Source organism: Lithobates pipiens, unplaced genomic scaffold (assembly GCF_037356315.1).
Source record: "Lithobates pipiens isolate NorthernLeopardFrog02 unplaced genomic scaffold, aLitPip1_a1.2 Scaffold_28, whole genome shotgun sequence".
Lineage (NCBI taxonomy): Eukaryota > Metazoa > Chordata > Amphibia > Anura > Ranidae > Lithobates > Lithobates pipiens.
The window spans coordinates 157,795,471-157,813,394 of NW_027507789.1; the positions used below are offsets into that span (position 1 = coordinate 157,795,471).

General features: G+C 50.1%; 1 protein-coding gene across 4 annotated transcripts in view; it reads left to right on the forward strand.

Moving 5' to 3' along the window:
* The first annotated feature begins 8,830 nt into the window (after window positions 1-8,830).
* Window positions 8,831-17,924, forward strand: part of CALCOCO2 (calcium binding and coiled-coil domain 2) — a 209,473-nt gene continuing 200,379 nt past the window's right edge. For 2 of the 4 annotated variants that reach the window (XM_077459780.1, XM_077459787.1), the window contains exon 1: window positions 10,455-10,596. In XM_077459780.1, coding sequence (XP_077315906.1) covers window positions 10,552-10,596 — 45 coding nt within the window. In that variant the 5' untranslated portion in view covers window positions 10,455-10,551. Of the gene's footprint in view, window positions 8,985-10,454; window positions 10,597-17,924 lie in introns of those variants that run through there. The other 2 variants (XM_077459788.1, XM_077459784.1) reach the window with 2 other exon arrangements.

Genomic DNA, 17,924 nt, shown 5'->3' on the forward strand with positions numbered 1-17,924 from the left:
TCAGCATACAGAGTGTAGTATAGAAATATAGATTGTTGCAGACTGGAGTTTTGCTTTAACTACTTCAGCTCTGGAAGGTTTTCCCCCACCTTTATGACCAGGCCATTTTTTGTGATACGACACTGCATTACTTTAACTGACAATTGCGCAGTTGTGCGATGTTCTACCCAAATAAAATGTATGTCCTTTTTTTTCCTATAAATAGAGATTTCTTTTGATGGTATTTGATCACCTCAGTTTTATTTTTTGCCCTATAAACAAAAAAAGAGCGACAATTTTGAAAAAAACAAAACAAATATTTTTTACTTTATGCTACAAAACATACCTAATACAAGATTTATAGAATCGAATTTCTTCATCAATTTAGGCCAATATGTATTCTGCTACTTATTTTTGGGGAAAAAAGTCCCAATAAGCGTATATTGATTAATTTGTGCAAAAGTTATAGCGTCTAAAAGCTATGGGATATATTTTTGGAATTTTTATTTATTTATATTTTACTAGTAATGGCAATCAGTGACTTAAAGCGCGACTGCAATATTGTGGCAGACAAATTAGACACCTGACACTTTTTGGGAATCAGTGACATTATTACAGTGATCAGTGCTAAAAAATATGGACTGTCACTGTACTAATGACACTGACAGGGAAGGGGTTTACATCAGGGGCGATCAAAGGGTTAACTGTGTTCCTAGGGAGTGCTAGCTAACTGTGTGGGAGGTGCTTGTACTGTGGGAAGGCAGAGATACATGTTCCTGCTTAGCAGAAACACAGGATCTCTACCTCACCTTCTTACAGAACAGCAGTCTGCCTTGTTTACATAAGCAAATCGCTGTTCTGTCTGTCAAACGAAGCCGGACCCGCTGATTGGCTCCCCTGTGTCCAATCACAGCGGAAGTGGGTCGCCGGTGGAACACGTGCGTGCCCCAGCCCTGGAAGTGCAGAATCAAGTACGGCCGCCCTACTGCAGTAAAAGTATGTGGAGCGGTCTGCATCTGGTTAAGCTCTGAACAAAAACATGGCACATGAGGTGCATTTGATGATGCATTTCTTTCTATCTGCGTTGGTACCCTGGATCCCAGGAGAGCAATTTTTGAGGCTGTCACAAGTGACCTTGATGATTTAACAACCTATGAATTTAGCATATAGTAAAGTCTTAGGCCTTTTTCACACGGGGCAGATACGTGATTATCCGCCCCGTGAACATCCGCTTGCTCAGCGGGGATCGACGGAGCAGGAAGATGACAGGTCCATCTCTAAACACTGCACAGGGATGGACCTGTCAGAGCGCTGCTCTCCCCTATGGGGGATCGGCTGAAGATGGACATGTCACCGCTGACATCAGACGCTCCATAGAGGTCTATGGAGCATCCGTTCAGGGCCGCCTAAAAAACTGACAGGCAGACCTGAACGGATCGGTCATGTGAAAGAGGCCTTACTGTATACATGTCTTGTGTTCTAATTCTGTTGGGCAGGTTTCCTCCTAGATTTTTACCTTGAAGCCTCTTACTTAGCATCTTTTGCAGCACTAGACTCTACACACCCCTTCATTATGTCCACTTGTATTTGCTTGTCTGTGGAAGAAATGAACAAATCCATTCAGGACAATGTGGGAAGGAAGGTTGACGTGGTGCGTTGCCTAGAAACCCGAGCTTTGGCAAGCAGAACACATCATCAGACAATTACTCAGCAGAGCAAATAAAGATCGTGACACTGGTTCTAATTATAGTCACCAGTGCAGGTCATCACTACTGAACTGGTCAGCCATAGTTTTAGATCTCCACTTGATATGTATTGCAGTGAAATACTGATTTCTCATAGATTATTATTATTACACAGGATTTATATAGCTCCAACAGTTTGCACAGCGCTTTACAATATAAAGGGAGACAGTACACTTACAATACAGTTTAATACAGAAGGAATAGGAGAGTCCTGCTCATGGAGCTTACAATCTAAAGGGAGGAAGAATAAATGGACTATTACTGAGATTAGCGTTTAGTACAGGGGTGGCCAATTCATTTTCCTAAGGAGCCACAGGAGAAACTGGGATTGTGCTGGAGGGCCAAACTTAATTCTTCTCAATATTAATTTTAGCCCTGGGGAGGTCCGTAAGAACGTAAACATATAGAAAACCAACACCTGGGGCCAGGAATAATAGGTACAACTGCTCCTGAATTGGGTCTCTTTCAGACAGGTGGTCAGGCAGTGGTAAAAACGGGTGGCTTAGCTGCGGCTGTGATGACCAGCTTCTCAAGCTCTCCCCTTCCAGTTCTTGTGTTCTCCACATGGACAGCTGTCAGCCTGCCTCTCTGAGTCTGTCAGCTTCCTCAGTGGGAATTTTATCCCGGAGCTGGGCTTGAATATTCACACCTCAGAATGTACCTGACATACTAGTACAGCACCCCCCCTGGGTATACTAGGGGCAGGCCGGTACCTCCAGATACAGGGAGCGGACTTACATTCACCCCAGGGCTGAATCCATGGCTGTAATGGGAAGTTAGAACAATATGGGCGCCAGTCACTTTAGGTAGTTTTCAATGCTTTAATGAAGAACTTTAAGGAAGTAGCAGTAAGAAGGTTGAGGGGGAGTTACAGATACCTTTTAGTAGTTGATCGCTTACAGCAGGGCTCGACAAACCCCAAGCGCCAGGTCGCCAATGCGACCAGAAATTGCAACCTGGTGCCTAAGCTGCCACCAGCCCACTCACTATTGATGCCCCAGACCTGCAGAGCATTAACACTGACTGCCGTCCTCCTCCCTCCTCCACACTCAGCGGCTCTGGCAAGCATCAAGCGCCGCGCTAAGTGTGTGAAACTGACAAGCAACTGAGAGAGGAGAGAGGAGGATCTGTCAGATTTCAGCTTGATGTCGGGGGTGGGCGGGACCCAGCCGGGGTGGGCGGGACCCAGCAGCTATCAAACACCAGCCAATGGGATCTGGGCGGGCCGCTACTTGCACGTGGCCCGCCCCTTTTTTTAAGCAGCCCAATCGTTGGCTTATGTTTGATAGCTGCTGAGTCCCGCCCACCCCAGCCGGGTACCGCCCACATCGACATCAAGCTCAAATCTGACAGATCTGCCTCTCTGTCACTTGTCAGTTTCACACCCTGGCTGGGTCCCGCCCACCCCCGACATTAAGCTCAATTCTGACAGCTCCTCTGTTACTTTTCAGTAACAGAGTGCTCAGTGTGCCACCTGCCAGTGCCACCGCCAACCAGTGCCACCTACCAGTGCCCAGTGTCACCGCCAATCAGTGCCACCTGCCACCACCAACCAGTGCCACTGCCAATCAATGCCACCTGCCAGTGCCAACCAGTGCCACCACAAATCAGTGCCACCTGCCAGTGCCGAGTGTCACCACCAATCATTGCCACCACCAACCAGTGCCACCTGCCAGTGCCAACCAGTGCCACCGCCAATCAATGCCACCTGAAACCACCAACCAGTGCCACCTGCCACCAACCAGTGCCACCGCCAATCAGTGCAACCTACCAGTGCCACCTGCCAGTGACAATCAGTGCCACCGCCAATCAGTGCCACCTGCCACTACCAATCAGTGCCACCTGCCAGAGCCACCTGCCACCAACCAGTGCCACCTGCCACCGCCAATCAGTGCCACCTGCCAGTGCTGCCAATCAATGCCACCTGCAACCAGTGCCACCGCCAATCAGTGCCACCTGCCAGTACCACCACCAATCAGTGCCACCGCCAACCAGTGCCACCTGCCAGTGCAAACCAGTGTCACCGCCAATCAGTGCCACCTGCCAGTGCCGAGTGTCACCGCCAATCAGTGCCACCTGCCACCACCAACCAGTGGCACCTGCCAGTGCCTGCCAGTGCAGCCTGCCACCACCAACCAGTGCCACCTGCCACCGCCAATCAGTGCCACCTGCCAGTGCCAACCAGTGCCACCGCCAATCAATGCCACCTGCAGCCACCAATCAGTGCCACCTACCAGTGCCACCTGCCAGTGTCAATCAGTGCAACCGCCAATCAGTGCCATCTGCCACTACCAATCAGTGCCACCTGCCAGTGCCACCTGCTACCACCAACCAGTGCCACTGCCAATCAGTGCCACCTACCAGTGCCATCCAGTGTCACCGCCAATCAGTGCCACCTGCCAGTGCCATCCAGTGTCACCGCCAATCAGTGCCACCTGCCAGTGCTGAGTGTTACCGCCAATTAGTGCCACCTGCCAGTGACAACCAGTGCCACCGCCAACCAGTGCCACCTGCTAGTGACAACCAGTGCCACCGCCAATCAGTGCCACCTACCAGTGCCACCGCCAATCAGTGCCACCTGCCAGTGACAACCAATGCCACTCGTCAGTGCCACCAATCAGTGCCACCGCCAATCAGTGTCACCTGCCAGTGCCATCCAGTGTCACCGCCAATCAGTGCCACCTGCCAGTGCTGAGTGCCACCGCCAATCAGTGCCACCTGCCAGTGACAACCAGTGCCACCGCCAACCAGTGCCACCTGCCAGTGACAACCAGTGCCACCGCCAATCAGTGCCACCTACCAGTGTCACCGCCAATCAGTGCCGCCTGCCAGTGCTGAGTGCCACCGCCAATCAGTGCCACTTGCCAGTGACAACCAGTTCCACCGCCAACCAGTGCCACCTGCCAGTGACAACCAGTGCCACCACCAACCAGTGCCACCTGCCAGTGAAAACCAGTGCCACCGCCAACCAGTGCCACCTGCCAGTGCCACCGCCAACCAGTGCCACCCGCTAACACCAACCAGTGCCACCTGCTAACACCAACCAGTGCCACCTGCTAAAGACAATCAGTGCCACCTGCCAGTGACATCTAGTGCCACTGCCAAGCAGGGCCACCTGCCATCACCAACCAGGGCCACCTGCCAGTTCCAAACCAGTGCCACCTGCCAATCTCCTGCCAGTGCCACTGCCAATCAGTGCCACCTGCCAGTGCCAATCAGTGCTACGTGCCAGCCCCACCTGCCAGTGCCAACCAGTGCCACCGCCAATCAGTGCCACCTGCCAGTGCCAATAGTGCCACCTGCCAATGCCAACCAGTGTCACCTGCCAGTGCCAATCAATGTCACCTGCCAGTGCCATCTGGCAGTTCCACGTGCCTGCCAGCGGCAACCAGTACCATCTGTCAGTCCCAAACCAGTGCCACCTGCCTAAACCAACCAGCTCCATCTGTAGCCAGGCTTACTCTTTCTGGTCAGCCCATAACCCTGATGTAACAGCGTTACATTGGAGTTATTGACTGGGTGCTCCGTTGTGAGTTAGGGATAGGGGGTAAAAATTACTGGCCTTATCCCAGGAGCTGACAATCCATACCACTCTTAAAAAAAACAAAAAAAAACTGGCTCCTAACTTTTTCAACTGGCTCCTAAATTCAAAGCAAATTTGTCAACCCCTGGCTTACAGACTCTTCAGAATTGGCTTGGCTTCTTATATTGAGGCAAGACAGCCTAAGGACCCCTTCTGCAGCAGTAGGCCCCAGACAGGCTTCTGGGCCTACTTGCACAGCTTGCATCAGCGTAGCCTCCAGGCCTGGAGGGCCACGAGGTCTGGACTCCCTTAAGCACATGGCACCTGTACAATAAATACCCCCTCCCAGAATGCACCGCGGCAGGAACCTCCTACTGGGCTGTTTCTGGAAAAGATTATGTATCACATGTCAACCTTGTTGTTATTCTCACACTGCCCTGTGGTACCAGTGACACCTACTGACAGTGGGAAATGCACAACACAGTCAAGACTAGAACAGATCCAATAAACTATATACAATTAATCTGAGCTGGTTACAGCTCAGCAAACTAAATTTACAATATAGCCCCATATCTTAGGAACAAGGGACTACACTAGCACATTATAAAAAGACTTACCTTAAAACTAAGCCCTCCCACGGCGTGCTGCCATTGCTGCAGGGCTTCCATCTTCACACAGTTTTCCTTCTGGGTTCGTGGGCTTCAGCCTTTTGAATGGCCGAGCCATGATAACATCACTCCCATGCATTAGTATGCCGTCCCTTCAGAGAACAAACGCTGGTAACTTCACCGGCTTAAGAAACAGGGAGTATCTCCTAAACAGTGCACGGTGCCAACCTGTTGGCAGACTCCAGCAGTGGAGCACCCAGCTTGTTGCCGAACTCTGGGGGCAGGACACCTTGCCTGTTATCCAGCCCTGTCTGATTCCTTTTGGTGGATATGCTCTGGAATCAGGACTCCCCAGTCATGGTCCGCTGTTGGAAATGATAGAACCCCGTACAGCCTTTCAGATGGGGCCCTCCCAACCAGGACCGTCTTTAAGGAAGGCAAAAGAGGCAGCTGCCCTGGGCCCTGTCATTGTTGTGGGGCCCAAAGCAGCTGTCTCATACTTGCCAACTATACCAGTTTAAATTCCCTTGTCCCTTGAAGTTTTAGTCCCATGCTGTGTCCTGATATCTCAGTGTGAAGTGCTGCTACTAATGCAGCCCAGCTCTGCCATATTGTGTACAGATGACTCACCTACAGACCGTGTTTACATGTAAATAACCGGCATTCATATGTAAATAGCGGCAGCATTCATATGTATGTAGCGCCGGTACTCCTGATGAGTACGCGTTATTTCTGTAAATTTAGTTTTTGCCCAAAACTGTAGTTGAGTTTTGAGGTTAATTGTTCTAAATTATGCTTTGGCATCAGTTTGGTTGGGCTGTAATAAGGTTCTGCCTGGTCATAGGTGGGGGTTTCACCTGTGAGAGGCATTAGAACGCAGTCTGGTTGGACGCATTGGGTACCAATCTCTCTCTCTGAGCCAATCAGTGGCGTTTGTCTCACTGTGTATTCTGGGAGAGGGTACTTAAGGTGCTGAAGTCACGTGGTTCTGGGTTCCGGTCCAGAAGTTGTCGCTGACTCTGTGGTCCTGGTCCTCCTGACCAGCCTCCAGATGCCCTCATGGCCTGGGGTGCAGATCCATCCGTTTCCGAGCCTCGGAACTCGCTAGTTCGAGGAGCAGTAACTGCTGGAGGGAGGATTCTAAGGTGTTCCGGTGCCGTCTCGAGTTTGGAGAGGCCCAGCAACTCTACATGCAACCAGGGGAGGACTCTTCAGTAAGAGGGTCACGCACGAAGCTGGCTGCTCGGTAAGAGCCTGGAAGCTGAGCTGCCATGGACATTGATTGAATCCACATTTCTTACGGTATCGGTGGACCGGCTGCAAGATTCTGGTACAGTAAGAAAAGTTCCTACCTCTATCCTTCCGGTTACAACTACGTTTTTCAACCAAGTCTGTGCGAGAGACTTTGCAAAGCTAGAATTACTTGTTGGCTGCTAGATCCAAGGTCAAGGATTTATCCAACAGTTAAAGAATCCAGTTGTGAGTGGCTATTCCCTGGATTATGTACAGAGAGAGACTTTTATTGAAGTCAGCAGTTCCAAGCACCTGAGCTAAACTTTATCCTGATACCCTCTATTCCCAACTTAGAGTCTGAGTTTGTTCAACTGTTTTATGCAAAATAAAAATCCTAACAAGGAATCCAGGTGTCGGTCTCTACAGTTACTGGGTCATCAACCCTGGGAACCCCTAGAAAAGGACAACGAGTTAAGAGCTGGAGGAGTTAAACGGTAAGCCCATAAAAATTCAGCCGCTCCTTCGGGGGTAAGTGCTACATGTAAATAGCTGCATCCGGCGGTATAGATATGTAAATAAAGATGGCATTCATATGTATATCATGTCCCCTACAGTGAAGAGATGATGTGCTGTAACCTCTAGCAACCAATCAGTGAGCAGTGTTATGGTACAGTAATCTCTAGCAACCAATCAACAAGCAGAAATCATGTTCTGTAACATCTAGCAACTAATCAGTGAGCCATAATGTGTGCTGTAACCTCTAGCAGCCAGTCAGTAAGCAGTAATGATACACTGTAACCTCTGGAAACCAATGGCAATTGCTGCCTGATCTCATACTGTAAACTGATTTTAAGTCTATCTGCTATTTATTGTATGTCTCAGAGCAGGTGGAGAGCGAAATTGTATGGGGGGGGCAAGAAAACTTTTGCCCAGTCTAATCAGTATTAAAGACAGCCCTGCTCCCAACCCTGCCTCCACCCCACCCACCCCCTTTAGGCCCTGGTAAGCAAGTTGGTCTAGAAAAATCAGTTTATTAATTTAGGCAGCCCGTGTTTAACTTATGAGGCCTGGGCCCAGTATCAGCAGCCCTGTCCCCAGCAGCTCATGACACATTGACTTGTACTATTGACTTGCTTAATAACTTTCAAAGGAATGCTTGTGTGGATGGGACCATGCAGGACTGCTAGGTTAGCATTACAGGCTTAATTTGCCAAGGAGGCAGCTTCTTAAACGGAAAAGCACTGTTAGGAGTTGGAAATCCTCCTGGTGACAGTGAGGTCCATGAATAGGGAGGAGGCTGTTCCTTGCTCCTCAATCTGAGCCTGTTCAGCCCTATTCTTCCTGCTGTTTGTATATAGCTTAGTTAGTTCTTAGTTTAGGTGGGTTTCCTTGTGCTTTGCTTTAGTTGGGTTCACTTCTTCTACCTCTGGTATTTATTGCAGAATGTTTCTATAGACCATTGTGTTGTGTTACATGTCACCATTGTGTTGTGTTACATATGTTTGTATAGACCATTGTGTTGTGTTATATGTCACTTGTGCTGTTATAACACAGTTTTGGAGTCCTATGTTTCTCTATGTAGATCTACATTTCTTTTCAACCAGTTTTGCAGGATTCTTGTCAAGTCAGCTCTGCGCGTGATGTCCTTGAAAATCTCCAGTGTTAAAGCGAAGCTAAACTTACCTTTCCTTCAACAGATCCCATCCCTCACCGCAGCTGGAATCTTCTGCTGGGTGCTGGTCTTCGAACGTCTTCATTGGCAGGCCTGAGGTGAGGAAACTCCAGTGCAATCACAGGCATCAGTCATCCTAGCACACCGGGTCCATGTCAGCAATGTACACTGAGCTGCATGTGCACAGCTCAGTTTAGATGCCACGCTAGATAGTAAGCAGGCAGGTAAGTGTATGTGGTGTGTACTAGGCATTAGTCTATCTTTCTTAATTTCTTCTTTCTCTTAACAGACCAGGCTGCTCAACAAAAGTGTCAGTTAGAGGGTTGAGATAAACCATTTACCCCTGACAGTGGTGCTTACAGTGGTCAGCTTTTATTTATTTGTGTAAAATCTTTATCCCAAAAGAAAAAAACTGCAACTGCCTAAAAAGTGTTAGCTGGAGTATTGCTTTAACCACTTCCCGACCAGCGCACGGCGATGTACGTCGACAGAATGGCACGGGCAGGCATATTGGTGTACAGGTACATCCAATATTCAATGCCGCCCTGCTCGGACTCGATCGCCGCGGGCATCCCCGCGATCGTCTCATGGAGCGTCCGAATGGAGGAAATGCCGTGTAAACAGCATTTTTCCATTCTGCCTAGCAACTAGTGACGCTGATCTCTGCTCCATGTGATTGGAGCAGAGATCAGTGTTCACTAAATGAAAGCCCAACCCCCCCACAGTTAGTAACACACCCCTAGGACATTCTGACACTAATGCCGCGTACACACGGGCGGACTGTATGGCGTACTTAGTTCGTCATACAATCCGACGGACAGTCCGTCGTACTTTCGACTGAACGGACTTGACCACACACGGATGCCAAAACAGTCCGTCGAAAGCTTGCGCGATGACGTGTACAGCACGTACGACGGGGCTAGAAATAGGAAGTCCAATACACAGCAAAGCACCCTTCCGCCGTGTAAATCCTTTCTGGGCATGCGCCATTCTTAGTCCGTCGAACTAGCATACTGACGAGCGGATTGTCCGCTGAAACCAAAGTACGACGGACAGAATTTCGTAAAAACCGAAATACTTAGTACGCCAGACTGCACGCTGAAAAAGTGCGCTGAAGCCCACACACGAGCGGACTGTCCGCTGAAATGTGTTTCGACGGACTAAGTACGCCATACAGTCCGCCCGTGTGTACGCGGCATTAGTGACACTTTGTGAGGACCAGTGACACAGTGATCATGGCTAAAAAATATGCACTGTCACTGTACTTTTGACACTGGCTGCGAAGGAGTTAAAAACAGGGGCGATCAAAGGGCTAACTGTTTGCCTAGCTGGTGTTTTACTGAACTGTGTGAGGTGCTTTTACTAGGGAAAGAGATTACATTTATTCCTTGGTTTGTAGGAGCACAAACTCCATCCCTTCCCACCTGCCTGAAAGGCGATCTGCCTTGTTTACATCTTTTAATCCTTTTTTATTAAAATCGGTTGGAACTTACTACACTGGAGTGGTCGCAAGTGGCGGTCGCTTCATAAGGGGCACAGGAGTCTATGGGGCAGGGCACCAGAAGCATGGATTTCACTGTTTTCTTCTTTTTGAAGCACATAATTAGAGGCCTCAAAAAAGGGTGGGCTAGCTGTGTTAGATTAGCAAATTATTATTCACTAATGTCTTCCTCTTTCTTCTCCCGGCCAATCAGGAAGTGGGTGCTGAGACCCAAATGGAGTCCTAGGACCCTATTTGTCAGCAGCCCGAAGACCCGATTGGTTGGGAGGAGAAGCAGCAATCGTTAGGTCATGGAGGAGGCCGAGGGGGAAAGCCACAGCCGTGATCTGAATAAGGTAAGTGTTGATTGATCATCAAGCGAGCAAGCTGGTGACCGGGGGGATTGAGGTGGAGTGTTGGGCTGGAGCGACCGGGGGGGGGGGGGGGCAGGGTAATTAGTATTAGGAGAAACAGGAAGGAAAAAAGGTATATGCAGCAATTAGCTAATAGGGCTCTTGTTGAGCCTGCACACCCCTGCGGTCCCCTCCAAGAGTAATCTAGGAAGGGAGAGCACTGGGAGGCAAAAACAAAACCTATGTAGGGGGAGCTAGAAGACAAATTACAAATCCGATCCTTTCTCAAAATCACCACAGCTTAGAGTGAATGTCAAACACATATTTCAACATGCAAAGGAGAGGAATTTTTTTTTACCACATTTACTTCCAGTTTTCCATACCCTCCCTCCTTATACTTTATCATATATATATGTAGCACTGACCCCTGAAGGAGCGGCTGATTTTATGGGCTTACCGTTTACCTTCTACACCTCGTTGTTCCCAAGGTTGATGGCCCAATAACTGCAGAGACCGACACTTGAATCCCTTTTGAGGAATATAATTTGCATAAAATTTTAAACAAAACACTATTTGCATAAAACATTGAACAAAACACTCTCAGTTGGGAATAGAGGGTATGGGTAGGAAAACTCAGGTACTTGTTTGAAAACTGCTGACTAGGGATGAGCTTCGTGTTCGAGTCGAACATACGTTCGACTCGAACATTGGCTGTTCGTCCGTTCGGCGAAGTCCAAACATTTTGGTCCGTTCGCGCCAAATTCGTGTGGCGCTCACGGCCCACAATGCACTGCGATGGCGCAGTGCATTGCTGGCTCATGATTGGCCAAGCATGCACTGTGACCCCGCATGCTTGGCCAATCGCAGTGCCAGCAGCGAGGAGAGCCATGATTGGCCACAGGCAGGATGCCTGTGGCCAATCATAGCTCAGGCTGTGTAGTGCACGCCCCACACTATATAAGGCCGCCAGCACGGCGGCCTTGTGTAGTGTGTTGGCGTCTGAAGCAGTGGGTGTTCTGTGTACCTTCAACACAGTACACACCGATCGTTTTCGGCTGATTTTCGATCTTGCTGTTGTGTAGTGGTTATTGTCTGCGTGCCCTGACCACAGTATACACCGCTATATTCACCTCACCTATATAGCTAGTGATCTATCTTTTATAATAGAGCTTGCAGTCAGTAGTGTTAGGAGATAGTGCGTGCTGTCTGCGTGCTCTGTACCCAGTACATACCGCTATATCCACCTACATAGCTGTTCTCTATTTGAGCCCTCTTGCCATCTGCAGGAGTTATTGGAAGTTGTGTGTGCTTCCAGCACAGCACAGTATACATCTGTATATACCCCTTTATCTCTGGTGTTCTATAATAAGGGCATCTGCAGGAGTTAGTGGGTGTTCTGTGTACCTTCAACACAGTACACACCGATCGTTTTCGGACAATTTTCAATCTTGCTGTTGTGTAGTGGTTGTTGTCTGCGTGCCCTGACCGCAGTATACACCGCTATATTCACCTCACCTATATAGCTAGTGATCTATCTTTTATAATAGAGCTTGCAGTCAGTAGTGTTAGGAGATAGTGCGTGCTGTCTGCGTGCTCTGTACCCAGTACATACCGCTATATCCACCTACATAGCTCTTCTCTATTTGAGCCCACTTGCCATCTGCAGGAGTTATTGGAAGTTGTGTGTGCCTCCAGCACAGCACAGTATACATCTGTATATACCCCTTTATCTCTGGTGTTCTATAATAAAGGCATCTGCAGGAGTTAGTGGGTGTTGTGTGCCTCTAGCACAATATACACTACCCAACTGCTTTTTTACCCAACTCCCTTCAGGCCATTACCATGTCTGGAAGGCCAGCAAGGAGAGGCAGACAGGCGCGAGCCGATAAAAGAGGGCAAGCAGGCTCTGTGTCTAGAGACAACAGTGCTGGTCGTGGACGCGGTGCATTGTCATCAGCACGTGGCCATGGGACACGCTTGTCCTTCTTTTCGGCAGCTGGACATGTTGAGCCGCAACATGTCAACGACTTGGTAGAGTGGATGACCAAGCCCTCTTCATCCTCCTCATCCTCTCTTACCCAGTCTCAGGGTACTAGCAAAGCCGCTGCCAACGCATCGTCTTCCCTCCTCTCAATGTCATCATCAGTGACTCCTTCCCTAGACCCACCACGTCCTCCTGAGGAGTCTCCTGAACTCTTTGAGCACAGTGTTGGGTACATGCTCCAGGAGGATGCCCAGTGTTTTGTGGGCTCTGATGATGACACTCAGCTAGAGGAAGGCAGTAGCGTGAGCGCAGAGAGAGGGGATGCTCAAGAAGGACAGCAATCTGGCAGTCATGTTCCACAAGCTGCAGCATACTGCCAGGTTTGCTACAGCGATGAAGAGGGAGGGGATGATGAGGGCACTGACTCCTGACACTGACTGGTACCTGGAAGGAGAGAGGAGGAGGAGGAGGAGGAGGAGGAGGCACATGTCCAACGAGGCAGGATGCCCTCCGGGGGCCAGCTTAGGGGCAGCACACCGACTGAATCACACCGCAGAGCTCCGCCTGTGCAGAGCGCTGCCTCTGCGCGTTATTCTAAAAGTTCTTTGGTGTGGGCCTTTTTTGAGACGAGTGCATTAGATCGCACCGCTGCTATTTGCAACATATGTCTCAAGCGTATCTCACGTGGCCAAAACATCAGCCGCTTGGGCACCACATGCTTGACCAGACATATGTTGACCTGCCATGCAGCTCGTTGGCAAGCGTACCTCAAAGACCCACACCAAAGAACAAAGCGGACCTCTCCTTGCTCCTCATCAGCTGGCATCTCCAACCCCACTAGACCTTCAGTCCTCTCTGAAACCTGCTCTGAGAGAAATGAAGGTGTAGAATTAGGTGTGTCACAGCCAAGTGCTTCCGGGAACTCTGCTAGCGGTACACCCACGTCCGATTATAGCAGGCAAATGTCCCTGCCCCAGCTGCTGGACCGGCGAAAGAAGTTCACTCCCAGCCATCCACATGCCCAGCGGTTGAATGCTAGCTTGGCTAAATTGCTAGCACTTCAACTGCTGCCTTTTCAGTTGGTAGACTCGGCCCCCTTCCGTGAGTTTGTACAATGTGCGGTTCCTCAGTGGCAGGTCCCCAAACGCCACTTTTTCTCACGGAAGGCGATTCCGGCTCTCTACCGGCATGTGGAAGGCAATGTCCTTGCCTCGCTGGACAGGGCGGTCAGCGGTAAGGTGCATATTACCGCTGACTCATGGTCCAGCAGGCATGGACAGGGACGTTACCTGTCTTTCACGCCCATTGGGTCACTCTTCTGGCAGCTGGGAAGGATGCAGGACAAGGTGCAGTAGTGTTGGAGGTTGTTCCGCCACCACGCCTCCAAAATGCTACTATTGGTTGTGACACACCTCTCTCCTCCACCCCCTCCTCTTCTTCTTCCTCCATGGCCTCTTCCAGTGCTCTGTCCTCAGAACCAGCGGTGCTCCGTAGGCGTTCCAGGGGCTACGCAAGTACGAAGGCAAAACAATGCCATGCCGTGTTTGCGCTGGTTTGTTTGGGGGACAGGAGCCACACTGGGGCGGATGTTTTGTCAGCTCTGCAGGGGCAGGCCGAGAGGTGGTTGACGCCACGCCAGCTTAAGGCAGGAATGGTGGTTTGCGACAATGGCACCAACCTCCTCTCCGCCCTCCGACAGGGACAACTGACCCATGTGCCCTGTGTAGCTCACGTCCTTAACCTGGTGGTGCAGCGGTTCTTGGGCAGGTACCCCGGCTTACAGGATGTCCTGAAGCAGGCCAGGAAAGTCTGTGTGCATTTCCGCCGATCATTTAATGCCTGTGCTCGGCTGGCTGAGCTCCAAAAGGAGTTGAACCTGCCCAAGAACCGCCTTATATGTGACATGCCCACCAGATGGAACTCAACATTGGCCATGCTGCAGCGGCTGCACACGCAGCAGAGGGCCATCAATGAGTACCTGTGCGACTACGGCACCAGGACAGGGTCAGGGGAGCTCGGTTTTTTCTCACCACGCCAGTGGGGCATGATCAGGGATGCATGCACTGTCCTGTCACCGTTTGAGGAGGCCACAAGGATGGTGAGCAGTGACAGTGCATGCATCAGTGACACTGTACCTCTTGTCCACCTCTTGGAGCATACGCTGCATGGAATAATGGACAGGGCACTTGAGGCAGAACAGAGGCAGGAAGAGGAGGACTTCCTTGCCTCTCAAGGCCCCCTTTATCCAGACAGTGTTCCTGCTGTGCCACCCATCACACAGGAAGAGGATGAGGAGGAGGAAGAGGAGGAGGAGGATGATTGTGTCAGCATGGAGGTGGAGGCTGTCACTCAGCATCAGCATCAGCAGCAGCATCAGCAGTCTTGTAGGGATGATTTACAGTCCCAAGAAACACGTGGACTTGTACGTGGCTGGGAGGAGGTAGCTGCGGATCATGTTGTCCTTAGTGACCCAGAGGACTCCGGACCGAATGCCTCAGCTAACCTACGCTGCATGGCCTCCCTGATCCTGGAAAGCCTGCGGAAGGATCCTCGTATTCTTTGGATCAAGGAGAGGGACCATTACTGGCTGGCCACTCTCCTTGATCCACGGTACAAGGGTAAGGTTGCCGACCTTATCTTGCCATCGCAGAGGGAGCAGAGGATGAGACATCTCCGGGAGGCCTTGCAGAAAGGTCTGTGCAACGCGTTCCCAGAGACTGGGAGGTTAAAAACTCCTGGTCCTGGACAACGTGTTGCTGAGGCATCGGTCAGAAGGAGCGGTGGAGAAGGTGGCCGTCTGACTGATGCTTTCAGACAATTTTTTAGTCCGCAGCCCCAAGGTATGATCGGTTCCAGCACCCATCGCCAGCGTCTGATTTACATGGTGCAGGAATACCTAGGGGCAAGGTCAGACTTGGACACCTTTCCCACCGAAAATCCTCTGGCTTACTGGGTCTTGAGGATGGATCACTGGCCAGAGCTTGCACAGTATGCAATTGAGCTACTGGCCTGTCCTGCATCCAGCGTTCTTTCGGAACGCACCTTCAGTGCTGCTGGTGGCTTTGTTACCGATCACAGGGTGCGCCTGTCCACCGAATCAGTTGATCGACTGACCTTCATCAAGATGAATCAGTCTTGGATCACCCACAGCTACCCAGCACCTGAAGCTGATGTAACAGAATAATTTTTTTTGAAATATCACATCCCTTCAAGACTGCCTATGCTGATGCTGAGTGACTGTCCTGTTATGTTGATTGTCTATCCTCTTCCTCCTCCGCTGATATGTTGGAAGAACATTTCTGGTTCTGGTTGATGCCATCAGCCCAATTTTTCTGCCCCTGTTTAACAGGGGCGTTTAAGTACAATTTTTGATGCAATGCTTTGCAGCAGGGCTAATTCCTGCAATCAAACAAGAGTATATGGCAGAGGTTGCAGTGTGGTGGCACCAGCACCAGTGCCTAAGGCCCATTTTTTCTGCCCCTGTTTAACAGGGGCGTTTAATTACAATTTTTGATGCAATGCTTTGCAGCAGGGCTAATTCCTGCAATAAAACTAGAGTATATGGCAGAGGTTGCAGTGTGGTGGCACCAGCACCAGTGCCTAAGGCCCAATTTTTCTGCCCCTGTTTAACAGGGGCGTTTAATTACAATTTTTGATGCAATGCTTTGCAGCAGGGCTAATTCCTGCAATAAAACTAGAGTATATGGAAGAGGTTGCAGTGTGATGGCACCAGCAGCAGTGCCTAAGGCCAAATTTTTCTGTCCCTGTTTAACAGGGACATGTAATTACAATTCTTGATATAATATTTCACAGGAGGGCCCCTTCCTGTGCCCACCCAGAGTAACGGTGAGGACTTATAGTGTTGTGGCACCAGCACCACAACCACCAAAGGTCAATTTTTCTACCACTGTTCAACAATGGCATGTAATTACAATTCTTGATATAATCGTTCACAGCAGGGCGCTCCAGCGCCCACCAAGAGTCACTTTGAGGGCTTACAATGTTGTGGCAAAACCAACACCTTGTTCCGCCATTTCTGCAGAGCATATAGGGCAGGCCCCTACTTTCAAACATCCAATTTACAAACATCTCCTACTTGCAAACGGAAGGAGACAACAGCAAGTGAGATGAAAAAAGATGGACGACAAAACAAATTATACAGGGGTGATAACCCTTCCCTATGTTTTCCAAAAAGCTTAAAAATAGTTTTTTTGGCTGGAGCTACACTTTAAAAATGTACCAGTTGAAAATTACAAACAGATTCAACTTAACACAACAAACCTACACAGTCCCTGTCTTGTTTGCACCGCCTGTATACTGCTGTTCTACATATATATAGGGCCTGGGGGCCACACGCATTTCCTTTTTTTAATATGGGTACAGGGTTCCCCTTAATATGCGTACAAGACCCAAATAGGCTGGTAATGGGCAGGGAGGGCTACCCATGCCATTTTTCTCAATGATTTTCAACCATATTGCAGGAACCAGATATAACATTAAAACCGCAAGCAGTTTTAAATGGTGTTATTTCCGTTTAATGTCATTTTGTGCAGGGACTGTTCTAAACACGGGAAACACGTGGCACTTCACAGGCATACTACAGACACCCCCCAGGCACCATATTTAAAGGAATATTTCACTTTTTTTTTTTCACTTTAATCGTCATTAACCACTTGGGATCCGCGCTATTGCCGAATGACGGCATTAGCGCGGACCTAGATTTCCGGGACTACGTCTATTGACGTCGTCCCGGTTACGAGCGGCCTGCGCGCCCCCTGAGGGGCGCGCGCGGCGCGCTCTGTGATCGGCGAGTCCGTGAGACTCGCCTGATCACCGATCCGTGTAAGGGGTCGATCCCGACCCCTTATCACGTGATCAGCTGTCAGCCAATGACAGCTGATCATGTGATAGAACGGAGCCGGTAATCGGCTATTATTCCTCCTCGCGCTGACACCGCGAGGAGAGAAAAAAAAAGCCGATCACCGGCGGCCGTGATCGGGACATCAGTCCCGATCACGGCCATCAATACAAGGGACCACCTGCCACCTGCCTGTGCCCACCTGCCTCCCGCAGTGCCATCCTGAAGTTAAATAAAAGCAAAAGTAAGTGCCCCCCGTCAGTGCCCCCCGTCAGTGCCCATAGTGCCCACAGTGCCACCCACAGTGCCACCCCACAGTGCCACCCACAGTGCCACCCAATCTGCCTCAAAGGTGCTGCACCCCAGTGCCACCCATCAGTGCCCAGCAGTGCCGCCCATCAGTGCCCAGCAGTGCCGCCCATCAGTGCCCAGCAGTGCCACCTATCAGAGCCACCTATCAGTGCCACCTATCAGTGCCCATCAGTCCCA